We start from the raw sequence: 18,887 nt of genomic DNA on the forward strand, positions 1-18,887 counted from the left end.
CCAGTGTAAAGAATTGCTGGGGGAAAGACAGTGCCAGACGCGGTGACGATTTAGTTGTGACATGGAAAGTAGGACAGCTTCGACCGAGAGGGCTGAGATGGTCCTCCCCTTCCCCAGTGCGTCCTCCCGTCCGGTGGGATGTGGAAGGAGTGGGAAGCCTTTCTGGTGAAAGTTTTGTTTTCCGTCAGCCTCCTGCAGTTGTAAACTAACTCTTGATTACTTAAATAAAACAGCCATGCTTCGCTCCAGTTATTTCTCTCAGAACGGTGCATGTTTGGAAACACTAGTGAGATGCTTTTGAAAAATGGTTTGTAAAAATGTGGATGGATATGGGTTTCTTTCTGAGAGTATCACATCAAATAAACCTGGTGCAGCATTTAGTGAAAGAGAAGTTAGGTGAATTGTGATTTGGTCTGAAATACTTGGATTCTATCCAATTGAAATTTGGTCCTGACCGCCTAAATGAATGGGCTTTAATATTTGGGAATATGAAGAAATCAAAAAATTCAATGACCATGCCTTTCCAGATTGGTAAATTATCTGTAAAGAAGAAAAAAGTACAATTTTCAAGCATTTCAATTTGCTAAATCATTTATTTAATGCTTGTAAAGATATGTGTTGCAGCAGCTGCACTTGTATTCATACAATGTTATAATTATAGCAAATGGATGATAATTAAAGGGAAATCATGAAAACTGGAAAATGATCAGTGATTTATTCTTTGCAGCTATACAGAAACTGTACTTCAATCATGTATTCTCTTAAAAATTTCAGGTGTTGTTAAAGTGGATTATGGTGATGTATCAGTGAGAAAAGCACTAAGAGAGACCCTGCAGTGCAAACCCTTCTCGTGGTACCTGGAAAACATCTATCCAGACTCCCAGATTCCAAGGCGCTATTACTCACTTGGTGAGGTATGAATTATTTACTTTATTAAACCAAATTAAAACAATAGGTAAGTAGTGCAAATGGGGTCACTACTAATAAGACGGAGTGTTTCTGGAGAAACGGAGGAGGAGCTCGTGAAGATTCTCTGTATTGATTTATCTTTTATCTTGAGCAGGTTATCTTTTCTCTGAATCCTTCCTAAGGGTGTGTTGCTACTCTGAAAATGTTCATCATTAAAAATGTATCTGTCAAATTGAGTAGTATGTTGGAAAAACAATGATTGTGACTAATACTTATAAATTATTAAATAATGTGTATATATGTAGAGTAGAATAAGCCCTTTTTTTAAAGTGAAATGGTTTTGTTTATTTATGCTGTGTTTTCCAGCAAGGCTGCCTAGAGCTGAGTATCACAAACATACCTAAAAAATCTGATGAATGTGAGTAGAAGCAAGAACTGAAGTCTCTTCACAATTCAGATAATTTACTATTAAAAATACTCTATTGAGTTGTGTCTAAGCTGACTTTTAAAAGCTCTCGAATGCTTTGATTTAAAGATAGCTCCTGATAGAAGAGCAGTCAAAAGAACGCATGGCTTTATTACCTCCAGGAAGGTAATCTACTATTGAAACTTGCAGTGAAAAACAAAAGTCACGGTAGGGTTTCTAGTTTAACCATGACAAAATAAAGTCAAACATGGTTATACGGCAAGGAGAAAGCTCATCTAACAGTTGTCAGATAGTACAGTTCTGTATCATATTGTCAGCCTGGAAAACAGACCTATGTGAAAATAATAAAGCAGTTATTAAAAACAGCGTGTTTTCCCCGAGACGGCTGCGGTTTCCATGGGAACAGACACTCCGGCGGGAGCGGCAGGTTGCAGCTGAGGCTGGAAGACGGAGCTGCTGGCTGCCCGTTGAGCGGGAAAGGGGGTTTTTACACTTTCAGCCCAGGTCCGATCAGCAGTGATGGACAATTCCAAAAAAAAACCCAGAACCCCCGAGGTGCGTTTCTCAGGGCAATTTGCCCGCCTTGCAGCTGCAAGCGCCCCCGCCGCGGGGCTGGCGCCGGCGTCGACGTCAACGTCGACGGGGAGCTGCAATGCAACCTGTCCTCCTGCGCCCCGCGTCCGCCGCTGCTAAGAGCCGGTTTTGTGCTAAACACGAGAAAACCGGTCTCTAACGCAGCGCGATCTGAACGTGAGGAGCGTTCAGGGCTGGGCCGCAGGCTTCCTTTCCTTCCGCTGCGCTCGAAGCGGCGCTGGAAAGAGAGAGTAGTTTTCACCCGTTTGGGATAGTCGCCCTGAATTTGCTTGCGACTTCCTGCGGGGCAGTGCAGGCATAACTTGAAATCGGGCAGCGTTCACGCGTGGTTCGCTGGTGGCTTAGCGCCGCCCTGCATTTTAGAATTAATCACCAGTATTATATGGCGTTTTAATTTGAATTGCATTTGGCTGTGGCCAGTAAAGCTAATTGAAATATGACTGTTGCTTTTATAAAGGAAAGGCACAGTTTTGAACTGAGTTTTCTAAGGCGTGGAGTGGCACAGAACTGCAGTTCCTAAGAAGCTTATGAAGCATATGCGTCATAGACTCAATTAGCGGATTCTGAAACTGGCCAAGTTTTTATTTGAAACTAAAATTTCCCCTTCAATTAGAACATAACTCCTATCCGGATAGATTTGATATTAGACCTGAATTTCCTAGCAGGATGAAAATATGCCTCTGAAAGGGCCTATAGCTTATTGCAAAGTGGTGACTGTTAACTATTCTTTAACTTTACATTTTACTCATGTAACACTGAAACTGGATGCAAAGTAAATGCACGACAGGAATTATTTTGTAAACCCAGGACGTAATAACCATAGATGAATTTTCAAGTAAGTGTTTGTTTTAATGAATCAAGGGGTTGCAAAACACTAACTTGTTTTCCATGGAAATACTTTAGACTATTTCTACAAAAAGGTGATTTAAGAAAAAAGGCTTGAAGGGAGCTTTTCATGAAATTGAGTTTGTCCTGGCGAAATTAAAGTAGCTCAGTAGCATGTGAAATGAGGATTTTTCCCAGAACAAAGATGAAGTTTCAGCAGTTTTCCCACTTACTCGCTGGTCAGGATTGGAATAATTCCCAATTGTCAGACTGTGATGGTTTTTAGCAATAGGAGAGTCCTGCTGTTCTTGAGTTACGGTTTGAGCGCATCGTTAGGATGCGGTCTGGGGATTGCAGTGACCTTGCATGGGCCACGGCCCTTCTCGCCCACCGACTCTGGGCAGCTCCTCGAGGCTCGAAGCAAGGGGCGTTTGCTTTAAAAGCTGATGGGAAGTGATGGAAAAGAGCGGTGTGTTTATCATCCGAAAGCCCGAGGTGAACAAATGTCGGCCGCCGAGCAGGCTCTCGAGCGGCGTTTCTGCTTACAGCCTCTTTGCCCTTTCCTTGAGCAGCACTTGGAGGATTAAAAAATTAAGAGATTTTTCACCAGCAAAAGGCAGTGCTGCTTTCTGCAGGCTTAAAAATGCTGGAGTGGATTAAGAAGCAGATGCCTGAGTTTTGTTGATCCACTCTTTCCCAGCAAATTTATAGACAGATTTTACTATCTCATTTTACTTATACTGCTGCTTTAAGCCCAGACTAGTGGCATTGATTTACTATTTACTTCAGTGCCTGTTAAGGCTCCTAAAGTGGCATATTTACAGGATGATTGATAATTGTATTAAATGTCACTGAAGCATTTTCAGAATACGGAGTTTCAGAGTCGTTTTACGGAAGAAATAAGAGAGAGATAATACATGTTTTTGCTTTGCGTCCTTGTGTAGAACATCACCCCGTGCTGTTGCAGGTGGGAAGAAGCAGAGGGCACTTGCCCAACTAGGAGGAGGGTTCAGAAAGCGAAACGGTGCATGCAGCTGCAGGGTCGCGGGTGGCTGGACCAAGCCACGGGCACTGCGGTGCCTCTGCTGCTCTCCTCCTTCGGAGCTCGGTCGGCTTTGGTCCTCAGCCACCCTCCTGAGTAAATGTGCATTTTAAAAATACGTTTGGGGGGTGATGCTCTGGCATCTGCCCCGAAGCTCTTTATCGCTTTGTGCTTGGAAGCGCGCTCGAGTTGCATGGGCTGGGCGCTGCTGCAAGGAGACCATCCCTAGTGGGGCAGCTCCGGCGGGCTGCTGGCAGAGCTGACTTCTTCTTGCTCCATGCTGCGCTGGGCGGAAATGGCATAAAACGTGGTTTGGTTTAAGCAGAGATGTTCTCTGCGTTGTTTGGTTTTATTTCTGTATGTAGGATATGTCCTCCCAAGGACCAATGGGTTCGGAGGGGAAAGTCTTAGTTAAAAATGTTGGCAATATCTGTTGGATGCAACAACCCATCGTGTTAGAGCAGAGAATGTGGTTAGTGAAAAAGCTGCCCGGGGGACCCTTGTCTGGGAGGACACAGGGGAGAAGCTGGTGGACTGCAGCTCTCTGCCGTGCCGTGCCGTGCGGGAGCGGGGGCGGCCGGCTGGGAGGAAAGACACGTGCACCTCGTGGGGCAACCCTTGGTTTTGTGGTGTTTAGAAATGAAAACAGATTTTGCTTGGTAAATAAGACAACATGGTGCGCTGAATGAGATTCGGCTTGAATGCTGTTCATGCTCACAGTTAATATCTAATTTAAAACCTCACTCATTGTACTCCTTTGTAATCATTTTCTTTTTTTTTTTTTTTTTGGAGATATTGTGAATGTGATGTACTTGAACATTGGAACTTAAAACATTCATACAGCTGAGTGCACAAATATGTACTTTTTCATGCAGTTATGTGTTTTATTCTGCAAAAATAGGACATTCACAGACTTTTTTTTCAAGGAGCGTTTCATCTTTTCCTTTCTTCAGATCAGAAATGTTGAAACCAATCAGTGTTTAGACAACATGGGCCGCAAGGAAAATGAAAAAGTGGGCATTTTCAACTGCCATGGCATGGGAGGAAATCAGGTAAGAAACCCAAACTATTTATTGTCTGTGCAGTAATTGCTTCAGTCTTCAGTCCCTACTGCTTATCCGTAGGCCCAGCAGTTACCGACCAGACCGAATTCGTCCCAGGTAGGGCTAGTGCTCGTTTCTCCTGTGAGCATTTCTTCCTTTCCACAGAAAATGGACTATTATTTTTGTGTGTATAGTGTTTAAACAAGCAAGTGCTACTTATGGCTCAACATGTAGGGTATTTTGTCCCTGCTACCGTGTGATTTTGTCATGATAGAAACGTGTGTTTCGTTGCAGCTCACAGGCGGATGTGTTGGATCACAACATGTTACCTTTCGTTTGAGAGTTGTTGTCCGAGTATAAAGCTGGAGGATTTGTCGTTACGTTGACATGAGTATTTCAGATAATCCTAACTAGATTACTAAACATCCTAATTCTAACTAGGTTACAATCTGGTCACTATTAACAATCAGTAAAGTAAAAACTACAAATTCCATCGCGCAGTTAAATGCAATCTTAGGACTGTTTTCTCTGCGTTACGTGGAAGAACATGCAAAGCCCTGTCCTGACATCAGCTCTGGTGGGGATGCGGTTTCAGTGGGTGGTGAATATGAGCTTTGTGCGTAAATCTCTTGGGGTGGGGGAGTTGGCTTTCCTTCGCTAATGATGTTTTTTTAAGAAGGAAGGTACCTGCTGTTGACTCCTCCAACACTGACTGCATATGAATCATGCAAACAACTATTAGTCTGCTTCCAGAATTGGACAGGAAAGAACGACCCGTCCTTATCATGCCTTTTCCCCCACAGCTGATTTCTGGGTTTGCACTATTTTAGAAGAAAATTGTTCCTTTCAGTGGCCTGGCAGAGGGCGAAACAGTCTGTGTTTTTTCTGCCTACAATCATCTGGATGGGCGTAATGGTTGGTCTCTTATTGTGTTTCCATGGCAATGTCGTCTGTTCCTGTGGTTATGCTGAATGCGGGGCCTCTGCTTGTAACAATAACCAAATCTGCAAGCCCACGCGGACCGGCGGAGGATGTTATTAAAGAGAAGGCCCGAAGGATTACGCGGCCTCACGACTGCAGCTCTTGCGCTTCAGGATTGCTGCGAAGCTTCGGCGGGAGGGAGCTGGCGGAGGGAGGGCAACCCCGGCCGCCGGGAGAGAAGCTCCCTGGGCCGCCGGCAGTCACCGGGAAAACAAGGACGCGTCCTCAGCCGGGCTCCTTTCCTCCGCTGAGGAGGAGACGAAACAACAAGCAGATTTCAAGAATCAGTGTTCTTTTTCTCTTTTTAGCACTCTAGTCCTTTTTTTCAGATCTAGAGCTTTAATGTACTAGGTATGGCAATAAACCTGCTTTTTGTCAACAAAATGCTATAATCAAGAAACTAACAAACATACCTTCATTTTGGCAGTGTGTTGGTAAAGCCCGTTAGCGAGGACTATGGTAGTTACGGTGAATTTTGCAGACCTTGGTTCTGTGTTTTCACTGTTGCAGCCCTGCAGTTGCTTCTCTATTTGTGATTTATTCCATCTGGTTTTTAGACTAGTGGCTTGTTTTTGTCTCTTTGTATTACAGCAGAGCAGCCACAGAAAGTTGTAAGAGCTGTTTTATTACACAGTGTGGAGATAAATACTTTTATTAAATCCCTTTATTTTCAAAGTTCTCTGTGTATTTCATTAATGAAGATGATGTTTGATGGGGTAGCTGACTGTAAGGCTGAGATTAATGCAGGCAACAGCTGAAAATGAGTGCTTTTCCCAACTGAGATGTTATTTCTAGATAAACAGCTTGGTGGGTTTTATGTACAAATATCACAGCAGTAAGTAAGCAATAGCAGAAATATGATAAATGCAACTTTCTTAGCAATTGACTCTTCCATGCGGTGATGGAAAGCTGGCCGCTTGTGTTCAGGATGGTGCAAAGGTCGGTGAGGACCGTGAGTCCTCCCTGAGTGCAGACTGCAAGGCCCCGGCTGCCCCTGCCCCGAGGAACGCGGCCCACCACCCCGTGCAGACCCTGCTGAGTCCTGCCGTGCTCCTCTTCTTGCGTGTCGTCATCAGTAAAATCTCCTATAGTCCCTTATGAAGAAGAGACAGTGTGGTGGATATTCAGTCTTTTAGAGCCTGCCTCAATGCATTGACCACAGAGGCTTGAAATGGGAAGTGGAAAGAAAGTTGCTTCAGTGCAAAACCTCTTCCCAGAGTCCCAGAGCAGCTGGGGTTGGAGGCATCTCTGGAGACCGCCTGGTCCAACCCCCCCTGCTCCAGCAGGGTCACCTGGGGTAGGTTGTCCAGGACTGTGTCCGGTTCAGTTGTGAATATCTCCGAGGATGGAGCCTCCACAACGTCCCTGGGCCACCTGCTCCAGTGTGCAACCACCCTCACCGTGAAGCAGCTCATCAGCTCGTCTGTGAGGATGTTCCAGGAGACCTGTAAGGATGTCATGGGCGCCTCTTCAGTTGGGGCTCGCGGCTCTCGTTCTCAGTTCCTGGCTCTAGAGACTGAAATATTCAGTGAGGCGCTGAATATCTGGTATCATCTTCTCATTGCACCTGTCTTTGTGCAATCAGTTATGATAATCTTTTCAAATAAAATGAATGCACACGCTATTGCAATATTTGGCGCTTACCCACAGTCTCCCAAGTTCGATGCAAACAAATGTTCAGACATGGTAAACCTGTGCTCTTAATCTTGGTTATGTAAGTTCCGTAGGGAAGAAAATGTTTGGAAAGGAACGCGTCAGAAATTATGATTCCAACAGAATGCTCAGTGTTTGTCAGGATTAATTTTTAATGAATGTGGAGTTATATCAGCCAGGATTTTCCACAGTATTAATTTACCTGGTGGCATCTGTTGCAGGGTGACAACAGAACGAACGAGTGTTTTATAGATTTTAGTAAACATATAAGGTGAACGTTACTTCCTTCTGGCAATATTTTGTAATGAAAGCTCAGACTCAGTACTCGCTGACAGTTAAAAAACATATGGGTTGCTAGAGGCCCGTTAGAGGGCTGTTTTTTGCGGGTTAGTTCTAAGTAATGGTCTTGAAAAACTGTAATGTTTCATAGACATTTTATCCTTTTCCCATTCGCAGTAAAGATATGTATTCTTAAATGCCTTTCAGATCAGAACAGTTTCTGTGCAGTGGTATGTAGAAAGATTTTTTTAATATAAAATCATGGTCTCTAAGGATTTATCTGTATCCTCTGACAATTTGCTTCTGAGAATGGGTATAAACATGTGTGCTGTTCAGCTCCGGAGACTTTTCTAAAGAAGAAGTCCTCAAGTATATTTTATGGAGTAATCTTTTCCCGTATTAATACTCAGGCCAGATTTGAAAAACAGAGAGGCATGTTAACTCATGATTTTAAGCAGAGTAGAGCTTGCTGGTAACGTCAGCGGAGTGTCTGATTGCAGCTCCCAGTTTGGCCATAGACTAATGTAGGAGTCACATCTTACATTTTTAGTTAGATAAGCAGTTGTAGTTATTGATATATTAAGTCATCTAAAAGCACTGTAGACAAAAGTTTTAATATAACAACATATTTAATTTACTGATAATTGGGCATTTAAGTGAAAATACATAGTTAATTTATTCATGCTTCTGATGAAGACTGCATAGAAGAAGAGAAAGTGAACAGTACTTGTGCACCTGATCTCCAACCAAATCTCAAACCTCGTCTTGAAGAGTTCCCTGGATAAGTAAACACTGCACCCATTACAGATTTTATTACTTTAGTGCATAGTTTGCTTTGATTTTATTTTATTCACTGTAATATCATAAGTAAATCCTAGATTTTGGATTATTAGAAAGTAACTTGGCCCTTCTCTGCGTTGCCTTATTCCTTTTTGCTTTCTTCAGTCTCCTCCTTCCCTTAACATTGCTTTGTATTTAGCTTTTCATTTTCTAAACAAACCCTTTGTGAATAAAATTAGTTACAGTTTACATTTTCTTAGCCCTTTTGGCTGATATATGATTTCCCTTGCAGACTTTACATCATTCTTATGTATAGTAATCATAAACCTTTTGGGGCAGAAACGGTCTAATACTCTGGATTTGTTCAGGACCCAGCACAATGGAGCTCTTGGTGATCTTCAAGCACAATTATAATAAGCATGATTAATAGGGAACAAAGGAGCAATGCCTGCAACGTTAAATAACAGAATCTTTCATTTAACACGATGCGAATGAGAATAATGTCTTCCTTTTAGAGTCTAGGTAAAAACTGAGTAGTTGTGCTTTAAATTGGTGGAAATAGTCACCAGGGAATGTAGGAAAACTAGCATTAGCTGGATCGCGTTGCAGTGATGCAATCTAGGTGGATAAAATGCAGCGTACAAGTATTTGCTGTACCTGCTATTAAGTGCAAGTTTGACATAATGTGGCTTTTCAGGAGTAAAGGGAAGAGCGTGGCATAATTGACAGCCTGCGATCCTGGGAGCGATGACGGCCTTTTGCCGCAGGTGGTGAGGTGTCCATCCGTTGCGAAGTGAGAGCTATCTACAGAGCAAAACATAACCGAACCCACCCCTCCAGAGCCAAAAGGCAGTTGTTATTGCGGCTTCTGTGCAAAAATGCTGCCTGCACCTGAGACCCCAATGCAACAGCAGTGGTTGAGGAAAGGGCAAAAGATTCCGTTGGGGAATGCAAAGATTTGAGCATCAGAAAACTGTGTTTGCCATTAACACAAAAGGGGCGATTCCATGCTTATTTTTCCAGTGCCGTTTTCTGGATATGACAAAAAAACTAATCCCTCAGCGACCCTAAGAAACCTTGTTTAACTGAAGTTGTTTCCAGCAGATAGGTGCTTATGTTACTGTATATGCGTCCAGTAGATGCTACCAACCAGGATTCTTTTCTTTTGTTTTGTTTTCTTTTATTTTTATTACTTTGACCATTTAGTGTAGTACCAGCTACTAACTTCAGTCCATGTTATCTTGTGGTAAATACGGTGTTTTCCTTGGGCCTGAGCACCGGGCTAAATGAATGTTCTTGGCGATGGTGATCAGAGGTTGAGGAAGCAGGAGAGTAGGTTTTGTATGAACTCGCCCAAACATGAAAGCCACTTCTGGCCTGACAGCTCTTAAATCATTCCCTGATTTAGACGAATGTCTGCTTGATGAGATGAGCTGATTTCATGGTATTAAAGAATTTGGTTTAGAAGGTTTAGAAGTAAAACTTATTGCTGTTTCCAAGCGTAGGAGTAACCCTAGTGCAATCGGTGAGCGGTCGAGCTGCTTTCGGTTGGACATGTGCTCAAGTAATTTAATGAACTGAAGAATTATTGTTGATTAGTTTAAATAGCTTCTTGGTGAGATTTAACATCTTGGTGGGTTTGCATGCTTTTCAGTTTAGGTGTTTTCTGTCAAGGTGCAAAGATACTGTTATAGGAGCAAAAGCTATGACCTGTTCTATAGGTGATCATTAAAGTAGGGCTGGATAGATGCAATCCAGCGTGCTCAAGGAGAAGGGCTGACCCTCTGAAGAACCGTTTCCACATCGTGATGCTGCTAATGACAAGAGAAATCGCTGTTCTCTACAGAAGTCAGTCTAATCTCCCAGATCTCTCCAGTCCCCAGCAGTGGCCAATTTCTGAGGAAGTGAAAAAAACATACGTTCTTTTCTGTTCCTATGATTAGACTGCGTACTAAGCAAGGTAGGAATGAAAATCAGGGTTTTTTTTTTAATTTTTCCAAAGAACTGTTCTTTAAATAGAGGAATATTGGAACTGGGTGTTTTTTCCTTCAAAGGAGTACAGTAATTGTGATGGACTTGCCTGTTGAACATCAAATGTTGCTAAAATCATATTGGAAGAAAACCCTAGGACTGCCTGCCTGTGTCGTGAGGTGCCTGTGCAGTCTTTACTGGTATTTTCTACATGCCTATTCTGGATTTGTTCCTGTGCTGAAGTACTAAAGTGATTGTCTGGACTTGATAATTAAATGTGAGTCTGGAGGCAAATAGACAAAATATCTAAATCTTTGCCCCTGAAACTTAACTGGAAATTTAACTGTAAGATTCCTGGATCTTTTTTAAATGGTAGTGTAATAACTTCAATTTGCATGTTTTGCCTAAGGTGGCTTTCAGCATTTAATGTGTAAACAATTTCAGGAGGAAAAGAAAAATGCCTTCCCTGCAGCTTTTATTAGAATATTTTAAATCAATTATGAAAGGTGAATTCAAAATTTACCTTGGGAGTTCCGTGGATAATTAAAACGGTTGTCAGAATAAATTAGATTTTTCTGTGCTTAGTTATGTCCAATTTATGGCTGTCTTCATTGCTTTAAGTACTTCTTCCTTGGTTTCACAGATATATCCTCAAGATTTAGTTCCGCATAATGAAGTATAAAATAACCATTTATGAACGGTATTCTCAGCGTTAGGCCTCTTCTGGGTTGACAGAATCCGTTGGCCAACATTTTTCCTGGGCGAACGTTGAGGAGGTGGCAGGAAGGGAAAGTCGTGGCGGGGCCATCGGCAGCGCTTCTGGTCTTCTGCGGGTGTCAGAGCTCGGAAGACGGGGAGTCATCGGGATGCTCCTGCTTCCCCCCACTTAAAATCCCTATACGTGTATAAATAACTGCAAATCTGAACTGATCACTGGACTGGTTTCTGACTAATGATGTTGCTTTGCACTTAATCAGCGCTGAACAAACGGATTAGCTTCCCAGACGTTCATCGGGGGGAATACTTCGTTAGTTCCTCTTTAACGCAGGAGAAGTAATAAAATTGTCGGCGATGCATAAGGCGTCGCTGTCAGCTCACACGGTCGCGGTGTCTGAGCCCCAAGCGTAGGCTTTAATGCGTCTTTGGCTTTATAGGGCTTACTTCTGCCCCTATGGAAACCCATCAATAAAGTAAATTAGTAAAAATAAATTAAAATACATTAGCTGCTATAAAACTGCATATGGAGAGTAAATACGTCTTTATCATGTTTGTAGTCATTATAAAAGCCAACGTACGCTGTTAGAGGTAGAAGGCGCAGAATTATTTCCCCAGCTCCCCCAGTCGCGTCCGTGTACCTCTTCCCAGGGTTTTCCTGCGAGCGTTGCCGCGAGGTCCCGTCCCCGCCGGGGCGCCGGCTGGCGGGAGGTGCTGCTGAGGACCCCTCCGTCCCCTTTATTTTTGGTCAGCCCCGCAAAAAGCAGAAGAGACGGCCAGTTCCTTCTGTCTCTGTCTGCATAGAAAGCAGCACCGTACTAGGGAATTTTGCGATTCTGGAGACTTTTTGGAGAGGGAGATGGGTTTCCGGGCTAGGGGCAGGCACTCTGCAAAAGCCGGCGCTTGCTGTGGCGGGCGACTGGTCTCGGAGCCTGCAACGCGCTGCAATGTGTTGCGTGAAATATATTGTTTAATTAGCTATAAGATGCAACGTATTGTTTGCCATCCTCTGTTTTTATATGATGACATTAATATAATTATAATTAATATGGGTGTAAGTAAAATGCTAGCCTGATAATTTTACATCTTCTTAATTAGCATTCATTTTTCCTGCTTAAGACCGCATGCTTTTCAAGCCCGTCTTCTGTAATTGTTAATTCAGGCATCGCTTATTCTTTCAAAAGATGTAATGGAACAGTGTGTTGCAATTATCAAGGATAAGAGGAAAAAGAAAGATGCAAATGGAAGTAAATTTCAGAACATGAGTATTTGCTTTTTATAAAACACAGAAGAAAACATCTGCTCTGTCTTTGAGGCTAGAAGAAAATGCCTGATGCTGACATGTTTATCATATTAAAAAACCACAAATAATAAGTTAAAAATTAAAGTTGTAAGTTGGCTGGGGATAAATGGTAATGGGTGAAATTTTAAGTAATGAGCACAGTGAAAGACAAAATATTTGTGTAATATGTGCGTAGAAGTATATTCTTGCACTGGACAACTAAGGAATGTTTTAGCTATGAATGAAATAAATATGTTGGGACATTTTAATTCATGTTCTACTGCAAGTCTGCTGAAATAATGTTGAATATATATCAGTGCTTAATATTATAGCGCCAACAGTGTTTTCATTCTAAATCCCTATCTTAGGTTGTTTATCAATTTCTCACAAAATATCTTCTTTCTTGAGTTCTGTACTTTTTATTCCAAAAATAATTTCAAAACAATGTCCTGGAAGGGAATTCTATGAGGTCTTGAGGAATTACTGAAGCAAGTTGCTTTGGGGTTTTGGGTTTTTTTTTCTTGAGGTGAAATTTCAGATGTTGATGTAAAGGAGATGTTCATAAACAGTTAAATAATTGTTTTCCCAAACCTTCAGATTTCTGTGTTAGTCCAGAACATGGGCTGCTCTTCCACCTCTTCTGAAGAAGCCTCACAACTGATGCTGATTTTTGGTTAACCTTATGCAGTTCCGTGAGCTCGGGCCTGATGTGCTGATCAGCAGCTTTTCTTGCCTCGAGGATGTACATCCGCAGGATCTCTGCAAAACAAACCTGCAAGCAGTCTGATCAAGCGTAGATCTAAAATACACTTTTTTTTATCATTGTTTGTGTTTTGCTTTCAACATTCCAAATAAATGAGTATTTTGATAGCATGCCAGCTCGAGCTCCGTCCCCGCGGGCTCATTCCCAGCGCGTGTTTGTCCCTGGTGATCGGAAGTCATTTCACTGAACATGATGGATATTGTGTAGGTAACTTGGCATAATTAGAGCCCAAATTTATGTTTGTATTCATGTGCTTTAGACAGTGAATTCTTGTTTTATATAGAAAGGACAAATGCACTTTCAGAGCCTCAGCTGTGATCTCAGGGATAAATGCAAAAGGCAGCTGGTGCTTTACGATACTTTTGGGTCCTAGATTCTCATCCAGATGAGTGGTTGGAGCGTGGTGAGTGGAGCGAATGGGGAATAAGAAATCTGAAAAACCAGGAAAGCCCACAGATCTGCACTCTGCCTGGCAGTTCTTGCTCTTGCCCGGTTGTCTGGCGCTGTTTTTTTTTTCCTTAGAAAATCACTGATTTGACTTTCATCTGGCCGCTCCACTAACTTCTTTGCATGCTTTTTTCATATACACGGTTGTCTAAAAGATTTATCCGAACTTCCAATTTCAAAAACCTTTGCTTTATTCCCTTGGCTGTTTGGTGTAGTATAGAAGTTTTTAAAGCTGTTTAGGGGAAATTACGTTTCCTAGTGCACCACTGCAAAGCCTCGTGTTTCTAAGTGAAGTGGAATACCCAGCCTTACACTTAATTCATTAAAAAAGATTTTAATCTGCCTGCTTCGCGGATTCTTGTTCCTTGAGGACAATTCGATTTTTCACTAGGAGTCCCAGTGGATAGACAGCCCCGGGGCACTGCATTATTTGTGCCTCGTACCCCAGTCACGGCTCTTTTAATGGTCTTGCATTGCTCTGGCAAGAGGAGTAGGGCTTTTAGTAACTCTGCAATCGCTGGGTGTACGTCCATGTATTGCGTTGGTCCATGCTTCTGTTATACTGCTCCGCTGATTTAAACACTGCCCTTTAAGTGAATATTTTTCAGATTTTGGCAACTCTCTTTCTCAGCTGTATGTGTAGATATTGATTTATACTGGGGTATTAAAATGCATTAACACATAGTTGCAGTAAATGAAGAAATCATTATTGCACGTATGTTCAGGAATAGGAGTAAATCGCGATCTAAGTTTTGTCCTGGTTTGTTCCTCGCTGAAGGCGCTCAGTTGAATATTCCCGCTGAAACTTGTAGCTAGTTTGATGAAATGCTGTTTCTGGGATGCACTGCTCTCCTGTCTCTTGCTTCATTTCCTAATGTTGTTAAGACACTTGCTACTCCTGAAATATTCAGGTACATAGATCTCTGCACAGATCTCTAGCAGAGATAATCCTTGGTGCAAGAAATTAAGCAGATGATACTGATAAGAATATTTCATTTAAGAACTTTCTGATGTTTCAAATAATTGGGTCAGTTTATCAGTCTATTAAAAAATCTGAGAGATGTTTTCTGAAGATAACGGTTGCAATTATATTAATCTACAGAATTCTCAGATAAAGTCTTTGTTCCTTTTTTCCATCCACTGAATCATGCTCGGGAGGTAAAATTGAGAGTCTGTCCAAGTGTTTTCTGGGTTTGGTGTCATAGCAATTTCTTTTCCTGAACATGATGTTCCTTCTCTTGAGCGCAGCACACACTCGTGTACCAAGGCTTGCAGGAAACTCTGCTGAACTCCGGGACAACGTTGCAGTGTTTGGAAAAGAGCGTCACTGTGCATCACTGAAGTGAAAATTATGTGTGTTCCAGATCAGCAATAGTTTAGGGATACGCGTTACGGATGCTTTGCAATTGTAATCGTTTTCTGTTTTCAGGTGTTTTCTTATACCGCCGACAAAGAGATCCGCACGGATGATTTGTGCTTGGATGTTTCGAGACTCAACGGCCCCGTGATCATGCTGAAGTGCCACCACATGCGAGGGAATCAGCTCTGGGAGTACGATGCCGAGGTACGTGGCGCTCGCGCCCGCAGGGCCCAGTCTCGCCTCTCCGCTGCTGCGCTCGCTTTTCCCTCGCGTTCTTCAGCGGCAGGAGTTTGTTTTTAATAAAATATCCCTGCAGCACGAGGAAGTACTTCTGGGTGCCAGAGCTTGATGATGTCACAGGCTGATGGTGTTTCCGACAATAATACAAAATCTGGAGTGGGAAATAATTCAGTTAATTGACAAATTTTAAAATTTGTTTCCGTAAAATTTATTTTTAGAGGGGTGAAAAGGTAAAGTTACTCATTGTTTAAAAGGCAGCTCATTTCCAGGAGCTGCCAATGCATTGTTATAAACTTAAAGAAGTAGTCTGCATTTTTGTATATGTAAAGTAGAAAAAAGGAATGTTTTTACATTACAGTTTTGCAAGTTAATTCTTCTGGCTCTTGAAGGCTGTTGACTGTGGATTTTATTTGTTTGATCATTTGCCGTATACCAGTCACCTGTTTAGTTTGATGATATAATGGGATGGGACGGGGCGTGATGTGGGTTTTGGAAGGAGAGTGCGGTTTGTAAAAATGTGGTGGCTTATGGAGATGTTGCAAAACTAATCAAAATACATGTCAATATTTCAATATTAATATTTTACAGCTGAGTAATTCTTTTAAAATGAAACAGGAAGCAGCAGGTGAAAATGAAGATACCAACATTTATTTTAAACTTTTGTTTTGAATTGTGAACTTTTTTTTGAATTGTTAGAAAATCATGATCAGCGTTAGTGAGTCATAACGGGGGAGGCGGCAGATTCGGAGGATTCATCAATATTTACCTTACTTTTCTAATATTTCATTAACGATTCACTATTGTGAAAATTTTTGCCCATCTCCAGTGACAAAAAAAGGAAACGTGATGCTTGCCATTTTCAGGACAGCACTGAAGTCTGTGCATCGGGCACATCCGTGTCGCATCCACACTTCGTCTATCTGCCTAGGAAACGAAACGCTGCGCGGCACAACAGGCCCAATTTACTTAGCCTGTGTGGAGAGCAAATGTCTCATTGTTCCGAAACAATTCCTCCTGGATTGCCGCTGCGTTTGCTTTGGGGGCTTTTCAAGCAAATTCACGCAGCTGTTTTCTGCTTGGGCTGAAGGTTGCTTTTTGACTGTATTTGGAGCAGTCGTGGGAGACGAGGGAAATAAATAGGGGTTAGCTAAAGGCTCTTTTCTCCAGGAAGAATGGATCATTATAGCCAGAGTTTTAAAACCCAAACAGTAAGAAAAGCATCACCCAGAAAACGGGCAAAGGCCCAAATCGCCGGGCAGAGGCCTGAGGATGCACTAAGGCACCTTCCGAGTTGATCAGGGCTTCGGGGCTCTGGTGCCCTGGAAGGTGCTTGTCCAGCAAGTGCCTCCACTTCACCCTTCCCCTTCAGAGCACGGTGTGTTGGCTCACCGTGGTCTGTTTTATCACGTTATATGTGTTGGTTTTTATGCTCTTAAGCAGTCCAGTCTAGCTAACTCAAGCCATCAAGAATAGCAAAGAGCAATGTTGGTAGCCCAAGCCTCTGCTACAGCTCTTAGCCACCATCCAGAACCGAAGGCAATAATGCTCTCACACCCATATATATCAGCTCTCTCAAATATCAGGTATTTTTATATAGATATGCAAGGCCCAGGAGCAGGTTCTTCACAAAATGCCTTTTTCTTGACGATGCACACAGAGAGCCATCTTTCCCGATAAAAAATTACACTGCCCATCTCTTTCCCTGGAATATTTTGGGCACAAGCTACTGAAAGTGAATTTCCACATTGACTGCAGTTTTAGTGCCGACTGCTTAGAGGTCAGCAGTTAGGCAGCAATACGCCAAACTGGCAAATTGGCATATTTCCATGACAGTACAGCTAGAAAAATACTGACTTACGTCTCTGTACAGTCCTATTTGCAGTTGCAAGCTATTTGCAGCTTTGTATAAATATAGCTGCTTTCACCTTGCTATAAATAGATGAATTTATTTCTTTCAACCAAATGTGCTCTCATTTACTTTTAACATTGACAATATGCTATCTTTTTCTGTTAAGTTTAACATAACGGATCCATAATAGAAAATTTGTGAGCAGTTGTGTAAAAACAAAATCAACCATTAGATGGAGCTCGTAAGAAAGAAATACAGCAGGTCATGTGGTCAGGTGTTTTCATGTAGGAGAGGTCGGAGAGAGCTGTTTTGCCATCTCTCCTTCGTGTAAAGCAGGGTGCGTTGCACTACGCGCCTTTTTGCTTTTTCACGAGAGCACGCAGCGAGCGTTCGGACTCGAGCTCCGTTCGTTTGCTTTGGTTTCTGCAGCTCTGCGTGCTGGGGCTGCGCCCTCGGTGCCGCCATCCCGCACCAGCGTCGGGGCGCGGGGACCGAGGGGACGTTGCCGAACTGCCTTCGTTTAGCCCACGGACAGCAGTTCACGCAAACAGCCTTCGGGGGTTTTGCTGCATGGTGATCTCTGAATATTGCTGGAGGCCTCCAAGCACCGAGCTCCGTTATGCAGCATTTTTTGCTGAGAAAATGACTGGCTTGTGATATTTGGGGTTTTTTTTCAGAGAAACAGTTGTGCCATGTTGCCTGAATCACCCATAGCCATTCTGTCGTTTATCCTTCCAGCTAAATTGCACTCATTTTTACGTTTCTTTTGTTACTCACAGCTTGGATTGAGATGATTTCTGGGTGTTGGGCCTCAGTTGCAGATAGCAGCCTTCCTCCGGTAAAGGTGTTTAGGTGTTAAGACTTGGCAGCGGACAGCGGTGCCTTACCCACATCTGAACATACAATGAGACAAGTAAATAATCTATTCTTTCATAAATAGTCATTTCTCAATGAGGATTTTCAGATAGTTTTCTTTGATTTTCATACTGTTATTAAATTTTCTGTAACATTCAGACTTGGTTTTATTTAAATTATGGCATTTAAATATATATAAATAATTCACAGAAAATAATTCTTTTCCGAGGATCTGCACATACCTTAATAATACCGCAATTCTTTTAGCTATTCCTAGCATTTATATTTCTCCAAAAATAAGCGAGGAGAAAGGAAGATTTTTGTGATAAGAAAGGTAAATCTCAAACATTGACATACATATTTGTGAAATCATCCGATTTCATTACTTTGAAGCAAGCTATTTAAAAAGCCCTTCCTCTCATTTTCTCATACCAAAAGTGTCTGTTTTAACACTTAAAATTCTTTATGCATTTTAACTCGCTTGAGATGCAGTTATTTTGGAGGTGGTGACGTTGCCTTTTACAGTAAGGGGGCGCCTGGCTTTTCTCGGTCTGGACGCTGGGATTTGGTAAGGTTTGGAAACGCAGCTCCTCAGCCCTTGCAGCCGATTGGCACCTTCGCTGCGCCTGGCGCGGAAACGCCTGCAGCGCTGCCGTGAGCCGGCGTTGGCTTTCCGCGAGCAGGGGAAGGAGACGGCTGTGCAAAGCCGTGCCTCCCTTCGGCGCCATGGAGCGTCTCTTGCCGAAAGCGAGGAGAAGATCTTGACCTTCGGGTCAACGTTGGGCCTTTGCTTTCACGAGTATTAAATTCACCCCACGTTTTTTTAGTGCAGCAGGTGACATGAACTGAAAGAGGGGAAAAAGAGAGATCCGA

At 42.6% G+C, this 18,887-nt stretch overlaps 1 protein-coding gene across 2 annotated transcripts in view; it reads left to right on the forward strand.

Annotated features, from left to right (window-relative positions):
• Nucleotides 1-18,887, forward strand: part of GALNT13 (polypeptide N-acetylgalactosaminyltransferase 13) — a 143,826-nt gene that overhangs the window by 117,187 nt on the left and 7,752 nt on the right. The window contains exons 8-10 of one of the 2 annotated variants that reach the window (XM_026058298.1): nucleotides 775-914; nucleotides 4,751-4,849; nucleotides 15,140-15,274. In XM_026058298.1, the coding sequence (XP_025914083.1) occupies nucleotides 775-914; nucleotides 4,751-4,849; nucleotides 15,140-15,274 (374 nt within the window). The remainder of the gene's footprint in view (nucleotides 1-774; nucleotides 915-4,750; nucleotides 4,850-15,139; nucleotides 15,275-18,887) is intronic. The other variant, XM_026058297.1, reaches the window with a different exon arrangement.

This window comes from Apteryx rowi, unplaced genomic scaffold (genome assembly GCF_003343035.1).
Source record: "Apteryx rowi isolate R43461 unplaced genomic scaffold, aptRow1 scaffold_145, whole genome shotgun sequence".
Lineage (NCBI taxonomy): Eukaryota > Metazoa > Chordata > Aves > Apterygiformes > Apterygidae > Apteryx > Apteryx rowi.